This window comes from Balaenoptera musculus, chromosome 17 (assembly GCF_009873245.2).
Source record: "Balaenoptera musculus isolate JJ_BM4_2016_0621 chromosome 17, mBalMus1.pri.v3, whole genome shotgun sequence".
NCBI classification, from domain to species: domain Eukaryota; kingdom Metazoa; phylum Chordata; class Mammalia; order Artiodactyla; family Balaenopteridae; genus Balaenoptera; species Balaenoptera musculus.
In genome coordinates, this window is record NC_045801.1 from 4,281,212 (window position 1) to 4,300,023 (window position 18,812).

The window sequence follows — 18,812 nt, forward strand, 5'->3', positions numbered from 1 at the left end:
GATTGCCTTTTCTGCTCTTTCTGAAATGGGCGTGCATTATTTATAGTAGGTTTGAAAGATAACGAAGTCACTTTCGAACGAAAATAATGGGAATAAAGAAACGGGTACAGTAGTGTTCCATGATTGTTACTCACTTATATAAATATATAAACTATATATAATTATATATATTTATATAACGTCTATATAATATGTAATATATAATTATATATGTATTATTCACTTATATACATATATAATTATATATAATTATGTATATGATATATTTTATATATCATTACATAGTATATTATATATAATTGTATATGTTATTCACTTTTAGAAATATATATAAACTATATATAATTATATAGTTCTATATTAGTATATTTTATATTATATACAATTATATATGGTATCCACTTGTATAAATATACGTATTAGCTATATATATATATAAATATATATGTTAACTATATCTATAGGCAGCTGAACCTCACAGCCGCCTCGGGGAGACTCCTGGTCACGTGACCTTTAGGGAACCAGAGGTTGGGGCTTTAAGGCAGCAGTCGAGGCCCCGCCCCCGACCCCGCGCGAGGCCGTGTGGGCGGGTCCTGGAGGCAGGTCTGCGAGACCCGGATGACCACGCCTCCCGCCCCCAAGGACCGTGCCCTTCCCGCGACCCAGCGGCCCCCGTCGCCCTTCTTGTCGCCCCTGCAGGTTGCAAAAGCGTCCACTACGACCTGGTCTTCCTCCTGGACGCCTCCTCGAGCGTGGGCAAGGAGAACTTCGAGAAGGTCCGGCAGTGGGTGGCCAACCTGGTGGACACGTTCGAGGTGGGCCCGGACCGCACCCGCGTGGGCGTCGTGCACTACAGCGACCGGCCGACCACTGCCTTCGAGCTGGGCCGCTTCGGCTCACGGGCCGAGGTCAAGGCGGCGGCGCGGCAGCTGGCCTACCACGGCGGCCACACGCACACGGGCGACGCGCTGCGCTACGTCACGCGGCACAGCTTCGCGCCGTGGGCCGGCGGCCGCCCCGGGGACCGCGCCTTCAAGCAGGTGGCCATCCTGCTGACCGACGGCCGCAGCCAGGACCTGGTGCTGCCCGCCGCCACTGCCGCGCACCGCGCGGGCATCCGCATCTTCGCCGTGGGCGTGGGCGAGGCGCTGCGGGAGGAGCTGGAGGAGATCGCCTCCGAGCCCAGGGCCGCGCACGTCTTCCACGTGTCGGACTTCGACGCCATCGACAAGATCTGGGGCAAGCTGCGGCGCCGCCTGTGCGAGAGTGAGTAGGGACCCGCGGCGCGGGGCGGGGCGGGGCGGGACCCGGCTGCACCGCAGAGGGGGGCCCGAGGCCACCCGGCCAGCTCAGTAACTGAGAATTCCCCACCCCCAGTCCGGGCCCATCACCCAGGGCCCTGCCCCGTGGGCCCCGCGTCCAGGGAGGCAGAGGTGGAAAGAAAATTAAAGAGAGCTGGGTTCTGAACCCCGCCCAGTCTGAGATACTTGGAGACTGGTTACGTCTCTTGAGTTGCAGCTTCATGTCTGCAATGGGGACCATCCACTGGCCTCCCAGGGCTGTTAAGTCAGAGCAGGTGCCTGCAGAGGCCTCGCCAGAATATCTGCACGCAGAGCTGAGAGATGTCGGGTCCTGCTTCTCTCCTGAGGGGTCGCAGTGAGAGGTCATGGAAGAACGGGGTCACAGACCGCCTTTGGGAACTGCCCGAGTCAGTCTGGGCAGGGCGTGACATGGTCAGATCTTTGTGCAGAATGGAATGCCGGCAGGCCAGCGGAGTCCGAGGAGCCCATGCTGGTCCCAGAGGCCAAGGGCTCTTGACCTGGTGCCCCCTGAGATCACCCGAGGCCTCCGAGTTATTTGCCTGGAATCTTGACTGTGGCTGGGGATGGAGGATGGGAGAGGAAGGAGTATGTGGGCGGAGGGGGCAGACAACGGGCAGAGATCCAGTGGCCCCTGGACGGCTGACCTCCAGGACCCTAGTGGGGTCATTCTGAGGCCAGCCCCCTCTCCAGGACAGGAGGGGTGAAGTGAGTTTCTCTTGTGCCAGCCTTTCTGCAGGTTCAGCCTCTGCCTGCTTCACTGGGGTGATATTTCCTCCTTGCCGGGTAACTTCTGCCTCCAGGGCCCAGGCTGGGGCAGGGAGCAGAGTGTCAGCCTCTGTCTTGCTGACTTCTCTGGGGGACTGCGCCCTGGGTGGGGCAGCCCAGAGGGTCGCACCTGGGCAGGGGCAGGGGCCTGGGGCAGTGGAGGAGGGACGGGCAGTGAGAGCAGCTGGCCAGAGAGGCAGGGGCCTTGTCCCAGGGCTGGGCCAGGCTTGCAGCTGACTCATATCTGAGACTGGATGCCCTCGGTTTCTTTACCGCTCTGCGGCTTTTTCTCTGCTTACTTATTCATAGATACTTACTGGGGATCTAATGTTTGTGTGGCCTCGTGCTGACTTCTGAGCCTATAGAAAAAGATATGACACAGCACCTGCCCTAAAGCTTTCCTAGTCTAGATGGTGGAAAAGACAGCAAAAAAGGAATGTGATGGGTGGGGTCCTGCTGTGGTTTTGGTGGATGGTGACCCTGAGAAGAGGGAGGGCTTCCTGGAGGAGGTGACACTTAGACGGTCTAGAAGACAGAGCGCGAGCTTCAGGATGAGGTGGCCGCACTTAGTCAATGAACTGGAAATGGCCAGAGGAAAGGAGCAGAGTGGAGGATGGTGGCTTTGTGTGATTGTCAAGGCCTAGATAAAGGAGGGCCTTGTGTGCAAGGCGAGGCATTGGAGGGTTCTTCGCAGGGCGTGACATGGTGAGATCATTATGCAGAATGGAATGCTGGCAGGACAGCAAGCAAAAGGGAGCCCCTTCACAAGACTGCTGGGGAAATTCAGAGAATGGTGGTGGGGTGGATGGCACATTGATGCCGAGGCCCATTTTACAGATGAGGAAATTGATCCCCAGAGGGCTGAGAGACAGTCACTTACTCTACAGTGTGCAATTCATTGGCCATAGACTTCCTTAGTGACTTCATTTGACCCTCATTACAACCTCCTAAGATACAGATGCTCTTCTTTTTGCTGCTGAGGGCATTTAGAATGCTGAGATCATGGGCTTCTGGGCCCTCAGCGGAAGGCTGGAGAGGTGATGGGGCCACACTGGGGAAGAGGAGGAAGGCAGAAGGAACAGCCCAGGCAGGGCCAGGCGAAGGCTGGATCTAGGTGCATATGCTCAAGAAATCCGGGCTGACAAGGGCCTGATGCTAGGTCACGGGCCTAGCCAAGGGGCAGACATCCAACGTGGTGGCTCAGGGTCCATGAGCGCCCAACTGCCATCCCAGAGCCTTGATCCAGGGACCTAGGAAGCAAGGCTGCTTCTAGACCCTACCCTCTGGCATTTCGTCATCCTGCCAGCCTGGATTCAAACTGGTTCTGCATCTTGGCAGAGCAGAATCTAGATTTTGAAGAACTTCTGTGCCCAGGGGATGGTTTTGGGACTGGTTCCGACAACCCTGGAGAGGTCAGGTCACTGGGTCACGTTGCCCGGTTAATACAACGGCGGGGCTGGGCACAGGGTCCGGGCCTTCAGCCTCCGCATGCTGGCCTCATCCCCCTGTGCCCCCAGAACACAGATTTCAGCACCACTGACCTTGGGTCTGAGTCAGGGACGATGATCACAGGTAACAGAAAACCCCACTCTAACTTGCTTAAAGCGTAAAGCAAACTGACGTCACACAGGATGAAGAGGCCAGAGGTCAGGCAGCCTCGAGCGGTGAGACCAGGCCCTCTCACTCTCCCTGTTGCTAGGCTCTTCTTTCTTGGTGTTAATTCTGATCTTAGCTGATGTGTGTGTCGGGGTCCCGGCAGTGACCAGTGTTGACTGAAGAGATGCTGATGGGGGTTCTGTTTAGGGAAGACTGAGGTCACCGAGGGATGCCGAGGCACCGGGAACCAGCAGCAGGAGAAGCCAGCTGGTAACAGGGATGGAAATGATGCTGGGGCCCGTGGGTGGGGAGGGGCTGCCCGTCAGGAGCTGTAGTCTCCTCACCTCAGGGAGGAGCACGGCTGCCCACTCAACCATGACCCAGAGGGAGCGGGAAAGGAGCCCCTGCCTCACTCCCTGCCCGCTTGGCTGGCACTTCCCGTTGGCCTGACCTCATCCGACACCGGTCAGCAAAGGGGCCAGGTGATATGGTGACAGGGGCCAGCCTCCTGGGCTCAGAGCAAGACAGAGAAGGAGAGCAGGGGTGTGGGAGGGAAAAGGAGCTGCCAGCACAAGACAGCTCTGAGTGACCTCGGAGTCGCGAGAGTCCTTGGACCCAGGAGAGGAGAAGGTGACCCACAGGCCCGGGTTCAGTCTGACTGGAACGCCTGTAGGCCCTGCGACTGTTCCCAGCCCATCGCTGTGGCCTCCAAGTGGAAACAGGCTGACTATCTGGGGCCAAAACCACAGGACCCTGTTTGACGCTGGGGAGTGGAGTTAATTACCGCCTCTCCTCCCTCAAGGAAAGGGGTCTGACCCAGGCAGAAACACTGGGGGCTGTACCCACGGGGAAAGGGCTGCAAGCCCACCCAGCCCGCCACACATCCACCGTGATAACATTAGGAGAAACCCACGATTCTCTCTAGACAGGCTTCTCCGAATGCCTGAATAGATGGAAGATTCAAGTTATTCTTAGTCATCTAAAGGGAATCCGTTTTGTAAATACAGCTGTAGGCTGAGAGGGTCTGCTCTGTTCTGGGGACAGACGAAGGAAAATCTCCGCACAATTGCTTCAATTAGAAACAAAGCAAAACAAATAAAAGAGCTAACAGTAACGTAGTGGAAGGCACGTAGCAGATTAAATCAAGGAGCATCACAGCATCCAAACAGCTAGAAATCTTTTGGCACAGGGAGGGTACCTATGGGTGACCTCACGGCCTGAATCAGAGCTGTTCTGACAGGGGCTTCATGCTGATGATCTGGGAAATCGTAGACTAACAATGTGGGGTTTTGGTGTCATGATCAGTCCACCCAACCCCCTCATTCGTTCATTCAGCAGCCATAGTGGATTCACGCTAATCCGTTCATTCATTCAACTTCAACCCAACCACGTGTTGTAAGCATTGGTTCAGTTCAGTCCATCCATCCATCCATTCGTTCGTTCACTCATTCATTCAGCAGTCACACATGAGTGAGTCCTCCGCTGGGCACACGCCAGGTGCCCAGGATGCAGGGATGGATCTGATCTTCTTTTGTCCTTGAGAAGCTTTTATCTACTGGAGGCAGCAGGAAAGTGACAGATTATTACACCATGGACTGTGCATGCTGGTTACCACCTGCCACTGGAAATTTCTGTTAGTTTATCTGCCTAGGAGCTGCCTTCACATATAAGAATATAAGCTTCACGAGGGAAAGTCTGTTTCTTGCGGTGCCAGTGCCTGAAACAGAGCCTGGTATGTAGGAGGAGCTGCCTAAATATTGTTTAAAAGAAATCAAGAGCAGCGGCCTGGCAGTTAGTTCTGTGCTTGCTATTGTACTTGTTGTGCTGTGCACATCAGAAGCACTCACGCAATGATCTACTGCCTCCCAAATGCAAAGAATAAGAGTGTTCAGCAAATCTGAACTCATAGCCAGCAATAACTGAGTATTTCACTTGTGCGTATTTCGGTAAGCAGAGACAAACGGTTGGATTTTTTTTTTCCCTTTAAAAACAAAACCTTTATTTTATTTTTTTAAATATCTTTATTGGAGTATAATTGCTTTACAATGGTGTGTTAGTTTCTGCTTTATAAGAAAGTGAATCAACTATACATATACATATATCCCCATATCTCCTCTCTCTTGCGTCTCCTTCCCACCCTCCCTATCCCACCCCTCTAGGTGGTCACAAAGCACCGAGCTGATGTCCCTGTGCTATGCAGCTGCTTCCCACTAGCTATCTGTTTTTTGTTTTTTTTTTTAAAGATTTATTTATTGATTCATTCATTGATTGATTGCTATGTTAGGTCTTCGTTTCTGTGCTAGGGCTTTCCCTAGTTGCGGCAAGCGGAGGCCACTCCTCATCGCGGTGCACGGGCCTCTCACCATCGTGGCCTCTCTTGTTGCGGAGCACAGGCTCCAGACGCGCAGGCTCAGCAGCCGTGGCGCACGGACCCAGCCGCTCCACGGCATGTGGGATCCTCCCAGACCAGGGCTCGAACCCGTGTCCCCTGCACTGGCAGGCAGACTCTCAACCACTGCACCACCAGGGAAGCCCTAGCTATCTGTTTTATATTTGGTAGTGTATATATGTCCATGCCACTCTCTCACTTCGTCCCAGCTTACCCTTCCCCCTCCCCGTGTCCTCAAGTCCATTCTCTGCGTCTGTGTCTTTATTCCTGTCCTGCAATGGTTCTTCAGAACCTTTTTTTTTTTTTTTTTTAGATTCCATATTTATGTGTTAGCATACGGCATTTGTTTTTCTCTTTCTGACTTACTTCACTCTGTATGACAGTCTCTAGGTCCATCCACCTCACTACAAATAACTCGATTTCATTTCTTTTTATGGCTGAGTAATATTCCATTGTATATATGTGCCACATCTTCTTTATCCATTCCTCTGTCGATGGACACTTAGGTTGCTCCATGTCCTGGCTATTGTAAATAGTGCTGCAATGAACACTGTGGTACATGACTCTTTTTGAATTATGGTTTTCTCAGGATATATGCCTAGTAGTGGGATTGCTGGGTCGTATGGTAGTTCTATTTTTAGTTTTTTAAGGAAGCTCCATACTGTTCTGCATAGTGGCTGTATCAATTTACATTCCCACCAACAGGGCAAGAGGGTTCCCTTTTCTCCACACCCTCTCCAGCAATTATTGTTTGTAGCTTTTTTGATGATGGCCATTCTGACTGGTGTGAGGTGATGCCTCGTTGTAGTTTTGACTTGCATTTCTCTAATGATTAGTGATGTTGAGCATCCTTTCACGTGTGTGTTGGCAATCTGTACATCTTCTTTGGAGAAATGTCTGTTTGGATTTTGAAGGCTGCTGAGGGTCTGGAGGAGGCAGGCCGGGATGAGCTGAATCTTCCCATGACAGGACAGATGCGGAGGAAGAGGGCCCTGACCCGGCTCCCTGGGCGGTAAACAGCACTGAGAGAGTCTGCTGTTCTCTGGGCACCAAACGCTCTGAAGGCTGATGAGAGTCTTTGCGTTACACTCTCGCTCTGTCCCCACCCAGCCCGGTTGGCGGGGCTGGGGGGCGGGTGTCCCTGCTGGCGTTTTGCACGTGGGGAAGCCACCAGTGCTCTAGACCCGTGCCGGCCATCGCATGTGGGCACTGACCAATCTGGGGCTGGTCTGAACTGAGGAGTGCTGTGAGTGACATACACGCCTGATTTTGTGGGCGTGGCATGAAAAAGAGAGTAAAGCATCTCATGCATATTTTTTATATATATTGATTACATATTTAAATGATAATATTTTGGAAATTTAGGGTTTATACAATATATTCCTAAAATCAATCTCACCTGGTTCTTTCTACTTTTTAAAAATTGCGGCTCCTAGAAGATCTAACTTTATGTATGACGCTCACCTGTGAGGCTCTTCTCCTCCTCTGCTTCCTCTTCCTTTTCCCTTTTTCTTCTTCTGTGATGCTGGTGCTGCAGACGGAAAACTGAGGTTTGATCGCTTCTAGAGCCCATGCTTTCCAGCCAGCTTGGCTACAGAAGGGAGGAAGGGCAGTTCTGGGGGACAGAGGGGAAGCTGAGTCCCAGGTCAGTGCACAGGAAGCGAGGGGCCAGTGCGGCGGCCCCGCTCCTGAGGCAGCACAGGCTGGGGTCTGGAGGCAGTGGCTGGGCTGGCCTGGAAGCCCAGCTGGGAGTGACCGTGTGAGCAGAGGAGGGGTGACGTGGGGACAGGACCAGGCCTGGGATTGGGCAGCGCTTCTTCAGGGTGGCCACTGCGGAAGCTTCTCTTTGTCCAGATTGCTTCTGGACCACCCGTGGACCTGACCTGTCCTTTTTCTCAGGCCTCAGGATGCCGTCGTTCACCACTGCTTAGAGCAGAATTCCTGGGCATAGCCTGCTTCCTAAGTCATAGCTGCAAATAGGATAACTTAGTGCTACCAGTTGATTTTTCTCTAACACATTTATGGCTTACCCTGTGTGTCCATCCGTTCTCAGAAGTAATGTGCACAACACTTACGTCGGCGTTGATACCTTAGCCACTCCTGATTGGTCGGTGAGGTCGCTGCTTAGGATCCCTCCCCGAGGAGGCCCCGCTGGCAGGGAGCAGAGCTGGGAGTTTAACCCCGTTCTGTTTGAGCGCAGGGCCTGAGTTCTTTCTGGTCACCGTGGATGTTTAGGAAGCACGTTTAAATCCACCACGGCATTGAAGCCTCACCCCAGCCCCCTAAACCAGTTTTCTGCTTTTTCCTCTTCTGTTGCTGATGGCACTGAGGGGCTGAGTGGCTTCTCCGGGATCACAGGGAACCAGGCTTTCAGCTCTTCACATAGCTCAGAATCTGCTGCCTGCGAGTCTGAGTTTTTTCAAGCTTTCCTTCCGTAATCCTATTGGATGTCTAATTATTGAGCCCTCCCAGTGCCTGGCCCAGGCCTGGCTCACGCACGGTGACCAGTGGCTGTTTGTTGAAGTGACAAATGAAGCTCACTGTACTTGAAGAAATCATCATCCCTGTTCCATAAACGAAAGATCACGTGCACACCTAGGAGTGGCATAGCGACAGCAGCAGCAGCAGTCACGCATGGCAGTGTCATCAGAGATGCATTTTCTAGCATCATGACTCCCGTGGCCTCACCCAGTGGCCTCCCCTGAGATCTGCTCTGGCCCGTGGCTCGCTGTCCCCCTGGCCTTGGGCTCATCCAGGGAAGCAACTCCGTGTCACGGCATCAGTTCCTGCCCCTCTGTGACCTGATGAGGTTCCCAGGGGACCGGACCTCAGCCTGGCTTCCCGCAGAGCGTGGGGCGGAGGCCCAGCCCCAGAGCCTCGTCTGTAATTAAGAGCTTTCTCTCCCCCAGGCTCAGTCGCGGCCACGAAACAACCTTTATATAGCCGGTGGTGTGGCTGTCAGTGAGCTTGTGGCATGCCAGTGGCCGCAGCTGGGGGAGCCTCTGCCTACTTCTATTCTGGGGACACTGTTTGTGGCCCTGACTCCCCTCTGCCTGCCCTTTAGCCCTGGGGTGTTAGTGTGGATGAGGGCACAGAAGCGGCCCCTTGTGCCTCTCTGGTTCATGACACAAAGCCTCCCTCTCTCTCTCTGTGTTGTGTGTCCATGTGCTGTTCCAGTGAGTTTTGTCTACTGGATGCAATACTTTCCACGACGACACGAGAGAGAGAGAGAGAGAGAGAGGGAGAGAGAGAGAGGGAGAGAGAGAGGGAGAGAGAGAGAGGGAGAGAGAGAGGCTTGTTTGGTGTGAGGCGGGGATGGATTTTATTGTTCTCCTGCAGTTCACACTGGAAAAACGTCGGCATCTCTACCCCAGCCGCGCATTTTGAGAGTGCGTGACTCTGCGTGTGTCCCCCGCCACTCCGAGGAGAGTCTCAGCTTCCTGTACTGGTTAGACCCGCTCACAGATTCAGCCGCTGTGATCGTAAGTGAGGTCCGTCTGCGGGCGGGTGCCGAGATTCCTTGAGAGGCTCTTTCTTGCTTTTGACCGTGGCTGTCACAGACCACTGCACCTTCAGATGAGGGAATCGTTAGGTTCGCTTGAAAATTTGTTCTATGCTTTTTTCTTCTTGTAGCAGAAAACAGTTTGAGTAAATAACACAACTTATTTGTGTCACTGGGACCAGGCTAGATAGACCTTGCAGGACACCAGCTCACAGCGGTTCAGGTCTCAGGGGTCTTTACTGCACTGTTGGCTTTTTCTTCAGCACAGATTGTTTGTTCCCCTCTTATCTCCCAGACATTGTTGTGAGGCTAGGGGATCACGATGGTGAATGATTCACCTGCGATCCTGCTTTTAGAGCAATACTTTCCAGAAAGGAAGGGAGATGGAGAAAAAAAAAAATCAAGTAAGCGGGAAGGTGATTTCATAGCGTGGTGCTTTGAAGGGAGTAGAGCAGGGCCATGTGACAAAGGGTCTCAGGTGGGAGGTTTAGGAAGGCCTGAGTTGATCCAGGAAAAGATCCATGGGCCCAGAGTTCCAGGGAGAGGCAAGTGCCAAAGCCAAGGGCTTGCAGGAGGCGTGGTCCTGATGCTGGAGGAGCAGGTGCCGGGGGCCAGGCTGGCGGCAGGGGCAGTCACAGTGCCCACGAGGGGAGCGTTGTTACCACCCCCACTGTCGGGGGCACATGTCGAGGGCTTAGCTCTGCAGCTCAACTCTCCCAAGTCCACATGCCAGGAGGAGGCCAGGAACCAGCCAGAAACAGAGCGCACCTCAACCCCCTGGAATAGGCTGTCCCCTCGACGGCCCAGAGATAATACCCACGGGGAGCCTGGGGCTGGCTGTTGGCATGTCTGGGTGGCGTGTCCAGCCTGGGAGTTTCTTTGGGTCCGTCTCCCTCAGGACCTGAGTCTTGTAGTCATCAGAGAGGGGACAGCCCTGCTGGTGGCCTTGTCCCCAGTGACCAAGTCCTCCTGTCCCCACCCCTGTCTCCATCCCCACGTCCCTCTGCGTGGCCTGGAGACTCAGAGGTGAACTCAGCACACACATACGTGCGTGCGTGCCTATGCACATACACCACACATACACCCTCCCCATAAATCGTACATACCCTCTCACACACACACATGTATCTGGGAGCACGTGTTCCCACGAGGCGACCCGCCCAGCTCGTCCTCTGGGTGGGCCTGAAGCCTGGGCAGAATCAGCGGCCGCCTCAGCCGTGGGTTAGGAGCTGCCACGCGGATGCCTGTGGCCTGGCTCTCGGGGCCACACCAGCCTCGGGAAGCAGGGCTGGGGCCCCGCCCTCGGCCCAGAGGTCACTGGGAGCGCCTCCCGGGTAAACTTGTCATGACTGAGGTCACCCCCTGGAAATAGTCATCGGGTTACTGAATTCTGATTATGTGCTGGGGAATTTTATTAGAAAATTACTGAAAGTGATGGAAAACTAAACCCCACCCATCGTTAATTTTTCATTTGTATGCATCAAGGAAGAAGAAATAGTCTCCCAGCTCTGCCCGGCCAGGCCCAAGCCTGACGAGGCCCCTGCCTGACTCCTTCCTCGGCTGCATCTGCGTGACCCCCTGTAAAAACCCCAGCTCTTCTGCCTCCAGCCTCCGCTGGTCCAGGGGACGCGGCTCATCTCGTCCACACTTTCTAGCCCGTGTGTCCCGCTCCACGTGAGGGGCAGGCACCCTCGTGTCCTGAGTTCTCCCCAGCCTGCCCGTCGCTCTCTCTGCTTCTGGGTTCTGGTTTCTCATGGCGGCAGCACTTTTAGTACTGAGCTCCGTGTGGATTTGTCCCGACAGGTGCATCCCCTGAGGAGGTTTGCACGTGCACCGTGATTCCCACAGTGCAGCCCGTGGGCTGGCGGCGGAGGCCGTGGCGCATGCTGGTTCAGCCCCAGCGCCTGCAGCGGCCCAGCCCTGCCTCCTCTCCCTGGGTGAAGCTTCAGGCCAGTTCCCTAACCTCTTTCTGCCTTGCATGTTCATTGGTACAAAGAGGATGATGGTGACATTTCCACCTTGTAGAGTGTTGTGAAGATCTAAGGGTTGGGACATGGAAAATGCTTAGCACAGTGGTGGCCCTGAGCACACGCTCTACAACTGTCTGCTCTTACCATGTACCTTTGTGGTGTGTATGATTTTTATGTATGTATGTTTATATTTTCATCTGTCTCTATCTGTATGTGTATATGTGTATGTATATATGACTTTTCAGAAAGGTGACTGAGCTTATACGCTTCACTTAAGGCAGTATTTCTCGACCTCCTTTTGAGGGAACCTATACAGTAAGTCTCCTGCACACAAACAGGTTCCGTTCCGAGAGCGCGTTCGTAAGTCCAGTTTGTTCGTTAAGTCCAACAAAGTTGGGCTAGGTACCCAACTAACACAATCGGCTATACAGTACTGTACTGTAATAGGTTTATAATACTTTTCACACAAATAATACATAAAAACAAACAAACACAAAAGATAAAACATTGTTAATCTTACAGTACAGTACCTGGAAAAGTACAGTAGTACAGTACAGCAGCTGGCATACAGGGACTGGCATCATCGGGTGAACAGGCCAGAAGAGTTACTGACTGGAGGAGGGAGAGGAGGTGGGAGATGGTAGAGCTGAAGGATCGTCAGCGATAGGAGGTGGAGGGCAAGCTACCATTTCACTCACACGTGACGCTGATGGCACAGGTTCTGGCTCCTTGCTGGAACCAGATGCGCGTTTGCATCTTTGGAAGTTCGCAACTTGAAGGTTTACTGTAGGGGACTTGCTGTATAAGTGGTTTTTTTCCTCTAATTGCCTCCTTCTCTGGAATTGTAATACCACACCTAACTGTCAATCTGTTTATGCTGTTGGGTAAGGTTGAACTTTGGAGAGCCGCAGACCGTTGAAATCGCTGAGGTTTTTTTTTAACCCGCTCCCTCAAAGCCAGTTTTACCTCCTTGGAGGCAATATTACCCCCTTTGAGAATGCATAATTTCGGGCATGTGAGAGGATTACAGGATGAGAGTTCAGGGAAGGCCTGAGTTCATATCCTGCCCTCTGTCCCTCGGGAGCTGCGATGATGCAGCCTCAGGGTTCAGCGGATGGGCTGAGGTCTAAAAGCCCCAGTTAAATACAGGTTTCCCTGTTTGACAGATTACTTTTTTAAGCTTTAGTTTTCCCTGTAAATGAAGACAGTAATATGACTGCCTGCTTTCTAGAGCCAAGAGAACACGCACATAAAAGGCTCCCTTTGTAGCCTGGCACAGAGTTAGTGCCCATCATAATTCAGGCGCAGCACTGCCAGGACCTCTCATCTGTGGCACGGGGGCTGGATGGAATCCCAGCTCTGCCGTCTGCCAGCTGGGGGGTCCCTGGGCTGGAGTGTGCACCTGTCTGAGCCTTGGTCTCCTTATCTGTAAAATTGTGGTATTTACCAATCTGGTGAATAATTTACTGTGGTTCTTACTGTTTTTATTGTGCTGTTATTATCATACTTAATATTTTTATGGCAAATCTGTATAAAAAATGTCAAAAACCAAAGTTCCCAGACATGACATGACTGGATCTGAGCTCCCCATCACAGGAGGGAATCAAGCAGAGTCTAGAAGTTCATCTGCTATGAGTTCTGTAAAGGAAACTGGCCTGTCCAGGAAGGCGAGACTGTCCTTGATCTAGTGCACGGGGTGCCAAACCCCTCCCCACAGGCCACATCCCACCAGGCAGAACGTTTTACACACTGAGTTTTCTTGGAAGATGTACTTCACGTCAGCTTCTTTACACGTTGTCTGTGGCTCTGTCGGCACAACCGCAAGCTGAGTAGTTGTGACAGAGACCACGTGGCCCACGAGATCTGAAGTATCTACCGTCTGGCTCTTTAGAGAAAAAGATTGCTGACCCCTGATAGTGGGTTCTGATGTGATGGCTGGGAATCTGAAGTCGCTGTCACTAACTCCTAGGGTGACCCTGGAGAGAGTGTCCCATGGAGTGCTGAGTGGGGTGGGTGGGGACCCTCCTGGAGGCCCCTTCCCTTCTGTGTCTCCATCACCGTCCTGCGTAATCCCCTCCCCTGTCCGTGTGCCATTGCATTACGGGTGCCTTCTCATCTTGTCAGTTTTAGGGGCGACCCATGTATCCTAGAAAGTCCTCCTACCATCCCAGGTCTTGGACGAGGATTCATGCGCCGAGTGGGACTAGAAAGGACTTTAAAGGGCAGCTGTGAACGTGTGTCCTCCCTTTGCCACTGCCCGGCTGTGGGGCCGGTGCCAGCCACAGCACTCTTTGTGCCTGGTAGCATCCCAGGCAGAGAATGCATCCACGTAGGCGTGACCGTCTCGTTTACCGGTATCCTCATGCCAGGAATTCCAGCTCAGGGAGGTTCGACTGTGCATTTCCCACAGTGGCTTTCATTTTGAGTTGATAAAGGGATAAAATATAGTGGCCACAGTGAAATTGGCACTTGCAAAACGTATACACACGTATACACAGTCTGTATATAAATATACATCTATATAGTTAAATACATGGAGAAATTCTGCATTTCTGAGTGTCTCTCACATCCTGCAGTGAACCTTGTCCTGGCCAAACTGGATTCACACTTGCGAGAGGGCGAGCGGGGCATGGGGCTTACACGATGTCTGGGGCTTTCCAAGAAGTGTGGCTGATTAATTGCGATGCTTCTGATACAGCCTCATGCTTCATGGAAGCCTGAAGGAAAACAGTTGTCAAAGCAGTGTGTTCTCCGTGACTTGTTCTGCTGTAAAATGTGTCTGTCTTTGTCCTTTTAATTACACAGACTCTGGTTTCTTTGCGTTTATCCATATACAAACACAAGCAGAAACACACACAAAGTCACGCACACACAGGCACACAGACACAGTCACCCATGCCCACTCATACATACACATGGGTGTACACATGTGCCCCCTCCCCCCCATACACACACACACACACACACACACACACGTGAACCTAGACGGGGCGGTCAGCACAGCAAAAACCCCTCCCTCCTGCCCCTCACCCTGGAACAGGCTACATGCAGCTGCTTAGAAAAATACAGCTGTATTAAAAATCAGTGCCTTTTGAGTGTCTGTCTGCACTTGTGAAATACCTACTCTTATTTTCTGGAAGTAGCCAATTTTGCTTGATCTAGTAACGGACACATAGTGCGTTTTTGTTTGCTTGTTTTCAGGAAAGACTCCTGTTCCTTGCATCAGGTGTAAGGATAAGTGACCAAAGAGGGGACAGTGATAACTGGTGCTCTTGGAGGGTCCCTGATGGGGCCAGGCCGGTGGGGACACCAGCTCCCCTGCAGGGCGGGCCCGGCGTCCCTCAGCGCGTGCTCGGCCTGGGTGTTTCCTGCTGCACCCGCGTCTGCCTTGGGCCCCAGATTCTGCCCTGTGCTCGGGTTGGGCTGCCCACGAGGCACCCACGGGCCAGAGCAACCTGTGCTGGCGGAGGGAGTGGAACCCTCAGTTACAGGAGGTCGGGATGCAGGGCTGATCACCTCCAGTGACCTCTGCTCGCCTTGACGGAACCCTACGCGGCACGGGGGCGGCGCTGACCTGTGAGCCTGGAGCAGGAGAGCAAAAGGAAGCCTGCCTGCTGTGCAGTCTGTATTTATAAGTCACCCGTCAAGTGTAAAAGCTGTCCCGGGAAACACGTCCCATCCCCCTAACGTGGGCCTGGGAGACGGGTGGTACCTCCCCTTCCAGTGGCATCCAGGACACGGCGGCCCGGGAGGGTCACACCCTGGCCCCAGTCCACCCAGCCCCCGTCTCTTCACACGTCCTGTTCACTTGGGCTTGACTCATGGGGGCCTCATGGGGGCAAGGACACCCCAGGATACGAGGTCAAGCTCTGTCCACAAACCCCACATGCGGTTGCCCCTCACAGCCCCTGGGCCCGGGGATTGCATGACCCACTCGGGAGAGCAGGTGGGCAACCGCTGTACCTCTGGACGTGGAAGTGGGCTGCTTGGGCGAGAAAGTCCAGAGTGGCTTAGAAGAGGAGCATGGGGTCTGAGTGGGTGTGGTCCCTTGGCCTGTCCTCCCCCTCTGTTTTCTCTTTGTCTCCTTTTTGTCAGGGAGGCAACAAAATGGGGTTGAAAGAATATGCTTTCTGAGATACAGCAGGCCTGGGTTGTAAACCCAGCTCTGCTGTCCACCGGCTGTGTGGATGTGGGCAGGACACATCTCTCCCCCATGGGCACGTGGCAAAGAGTCCGCAACTGTCTGTGGATCCTGAGACCCGAGTTAAGTCTAGGCCCGGTCCCCACGTGCCCCACTTCAGAGAGGCCTCGGCCAGAGCCCAGAGAAAGCAAAGCTGCCTTTCGGAGTCCAGCCCAGCGAGCCCCGGTGCCCATTCCCACGGTCTCACACCTCCTCCCTGTCCCGGATGCAAAAATCTTGGCCTAGAAAGTGAAAATAACCAGTTCAGTACTGTTTCTTTGCACACTGGAACTTAGAGGTAAGATGGACTGCAGTGACCTTGATCCGTTGAGACCAGGCTCCAGACACCAGCGCTGAAGAGGTGCTGGGGTCACAGGGAGAGCGGCCCAGGCCGGCTGGGGTCTGGATTGACGCCCGGAGTCCGCTTCTCCCCCTCCTCCTTGCTCTGCATGAACTTGACGCCGTAGCCCACCTTCAGGGAGGGATGACCAGAAACGTCTAATTAGGATCCCTGGCTCAGCAACTGAGGATTCCAGTGTCAAACAGTCAGCCTCTGCAGCATTTTCCGTTGTCACTGGGCGGATGAGCAGGGCCTGGCCAGTGGTGTCCAGCATGATGTCCATGAGACTGTTGTTGGTTGGAGGCCACGAAGGGCCTTGAGCTTAAAAAAAAAAAAGCCAGTAAGCCTGTAGTGAACGTGCAGATCTTTTAAAATTCTGAGCTATAGAGAATTTTCTTCCTCCTTCCCTCCCTTCCTCCCTCCCTCCCTCTCCCTCTCTTTTTTTTTTTTTCTCTGTTTTCATCTCAACTTCTGAGGCCCAGCAGTTTGTATCATAGGTCAGTGCTTGGATGTTTAGGCTGATGGACCTTGGCTTGAAGTCCTGTGTTTGCCATTTTCATCTCTTTACTTGCTACCTCTGTGCTTGGCTTCCTCATCTGTAGAATGGGTGCACCAGTCCCACCTTCTCCCGTGAAAATTAAATATGTTAAAGTACGAAAGTGCTTCCAGCAGCGCCTGGTACAGAGCAGGTGCCGGGCACTTGTCCTTGAGGAGGCATCTGGGTGCTCTGACTCTCAGTGTCCTTGTCTGAAACACGGGGATGAGAAAACCCACTTGGTGGCCTTGTTACAGCACTTTACTCGTGGGTCCAGGACATTTTTTTTTTTTTTTTTGGTCCAGGAAATCTTGATGAAATGCTGTCTGTGAGCTGGAAACTGTGACTGCGGGTCAGGGGCGTCTGGGAGTTCGTGGGATAAACATACCGTCTATCTCAGGGGAGAACAAAACCATAGAAGAAACACTGAAACATAAGTGAAAATTCTAGCAGGAAATTTTAGTAGGTGCCCTGTCAGACATAACCAGGGAGGCTAAGAACAAACAAGAAAGAGGGGAATTTGCTGTAGGTCTGGTGGTTTGGGGGCCCTCTGAGGACACACCAGGAAGAAGGCCCAGAAAGAGAATTCCAGGCAGAGGAAACTTTCTATAAAGGAACGGGATCGGGGTTACATAAAGGAACCGAGAAACCAGGGAGCCTGCGCCCTGGAGCAGGTCGGGGAGGGACAGGATGAGACTGGGGGCAGAGGCCAGCTCCCGGATGGAGTCGTGTGTCTGTGGGAGGTGTTGGGAGTTTTATTCTGAGTTGAATGCCAAGCCGTTGAAGACTTTGTTTCATTTTACATTTAATAGTGAGACATAGGCAACCTTCCGAAAGGCATATCTGAAGTGTCCAGCTTGGTGAATGTTGACACACGGCATGTACCCTTCTGTCCAGAGCACGGTGCTACCTGTTCATGAGTTCCATTCACCGGAGCTGTTGGGGGGAGGACGGATGCAACGAGGGGACAGAGAAAGCAGGGGCAGTGGGAGGAGTCCAGGGTGACCTGGGGCAGAATTGAGATTCTCGTCCTGGGCGCTGCATCCAGGGCTGCAGGAGTGTGGGGAAGGGGAGGAGGGAGGCTCGGGAGGGGAGGGGCTGGTGCATTACTGAGGTGCCAGCGGCTGCACCCGACCCAGAGCTCGGGCTGAGTCAGGGAGGATGTTGGCAGAAAGGCCCTTGTGGAATCTGCACCCTCAGAATAGTTGACGGGGCGGGGAGGGGTGGAGAATTCATTTGCTGGCTCTTGCCTGTCTCTGCTGGTGAAATTTCACCCCCAGGGCGTTCACTCCTCTGAGTTCTGTGTGGTGGGGAAGCTAGATCCCAGGTCCCGAGAGCCTCGTCTGAGGCGGAAGTGGGAAGCGGAGGCCTCACCTCCCAGGTCAGGCTGCTGTCCCAGCAGGGGTGACGGACACCCTGAGGAGGAGCAGGAGGGGCTGGGGGTCTCCGCCGAACAGGCAGTGCCGGGGGTGGGCCGGCAGCTGAGCTGGGGGAGTCCGGGGGTGCTTCAGGTGTGTCTGGCCCAGGAGGCGTCCTGCAGGGGGGCCACCAGCGGTGACGGGCGGGGCCCAGGAGCAGGCAGTGGGGATGGAGGGAAGTTCCCAGAAGGGGCTACCTTTAGAGAAAGAGCACAGGGCTGTGGGCCGAAGGGAAGAGGTTCAGAGCTATTTCCCGGGCATGTGGCCGGGGAGGCACTTAGGGAGTCGGGGACACTGATGGAGCAGTGGGACGGCGGGAGCAAGTGTGTCCTGGTTTTGAGCTCGTCGTATTTTCAGTGGCTTCGAGGTCATAAATGTAGAAAATCCAGAGAAAGAGCTGGAGACCCAGAGAAACAGGGTGGGATGCGGATGAGGCCGGTGAGGCTCCGGGTTTAAGGAGACTCGCTCTCGAGGTCCTGGCCCTCCAGCTGGGCAGCTGGGGTGCGGCTCGTTAGGCGTGGGCCCCGGGCCCTTGCTGGCCTTGTCCTCTTCCCAGCCCTGCCGCAGAGCGGAGGTTGAGGTGACGCCGCCTTACGCCCCAGAACGGATGACCGCCACCAGGATCAAGGTGGAGAGGGAACGTGAGCTGGAGCCGCAGCCCAGGGCCCGGGCAGGTGGGGCGGGCGTCCCCAAGAAAGGGGTCTGAGGACCGGCGTGGGGTGGGTGGGAGGGAGGCTGGAAGTTAGGGGCAAGTGAGTGGAGTTGAACGGAGGGCCCGGCGCGCAGTGATGCTCT

At 53.7% G+C, this 18,812-nt stretch overlaps 1 protein-coding gene across 1 annotated transcript in view; it reads left to right on the top strand.

Moving 5' to 3' along the window:
* The window catches only part of COL22A1 (collagen type XXII alpha 1 chain), a 242,723-nt gene that overhangs the window by 3,784 nt on the left and 220,127 nt on the right, over positions 1-18,812 (top strand). Inside the window, exon 2 of the mRNA XM_036831041.1 lies at positions 700-1,266. Within this exon, the coding sequence (XP_036686936.1) occupies positions 700-1,266 (567 nt within the window). The remainder of the gene's footprint in view (positions 1-699; positions 1,267-18,812) is intronic.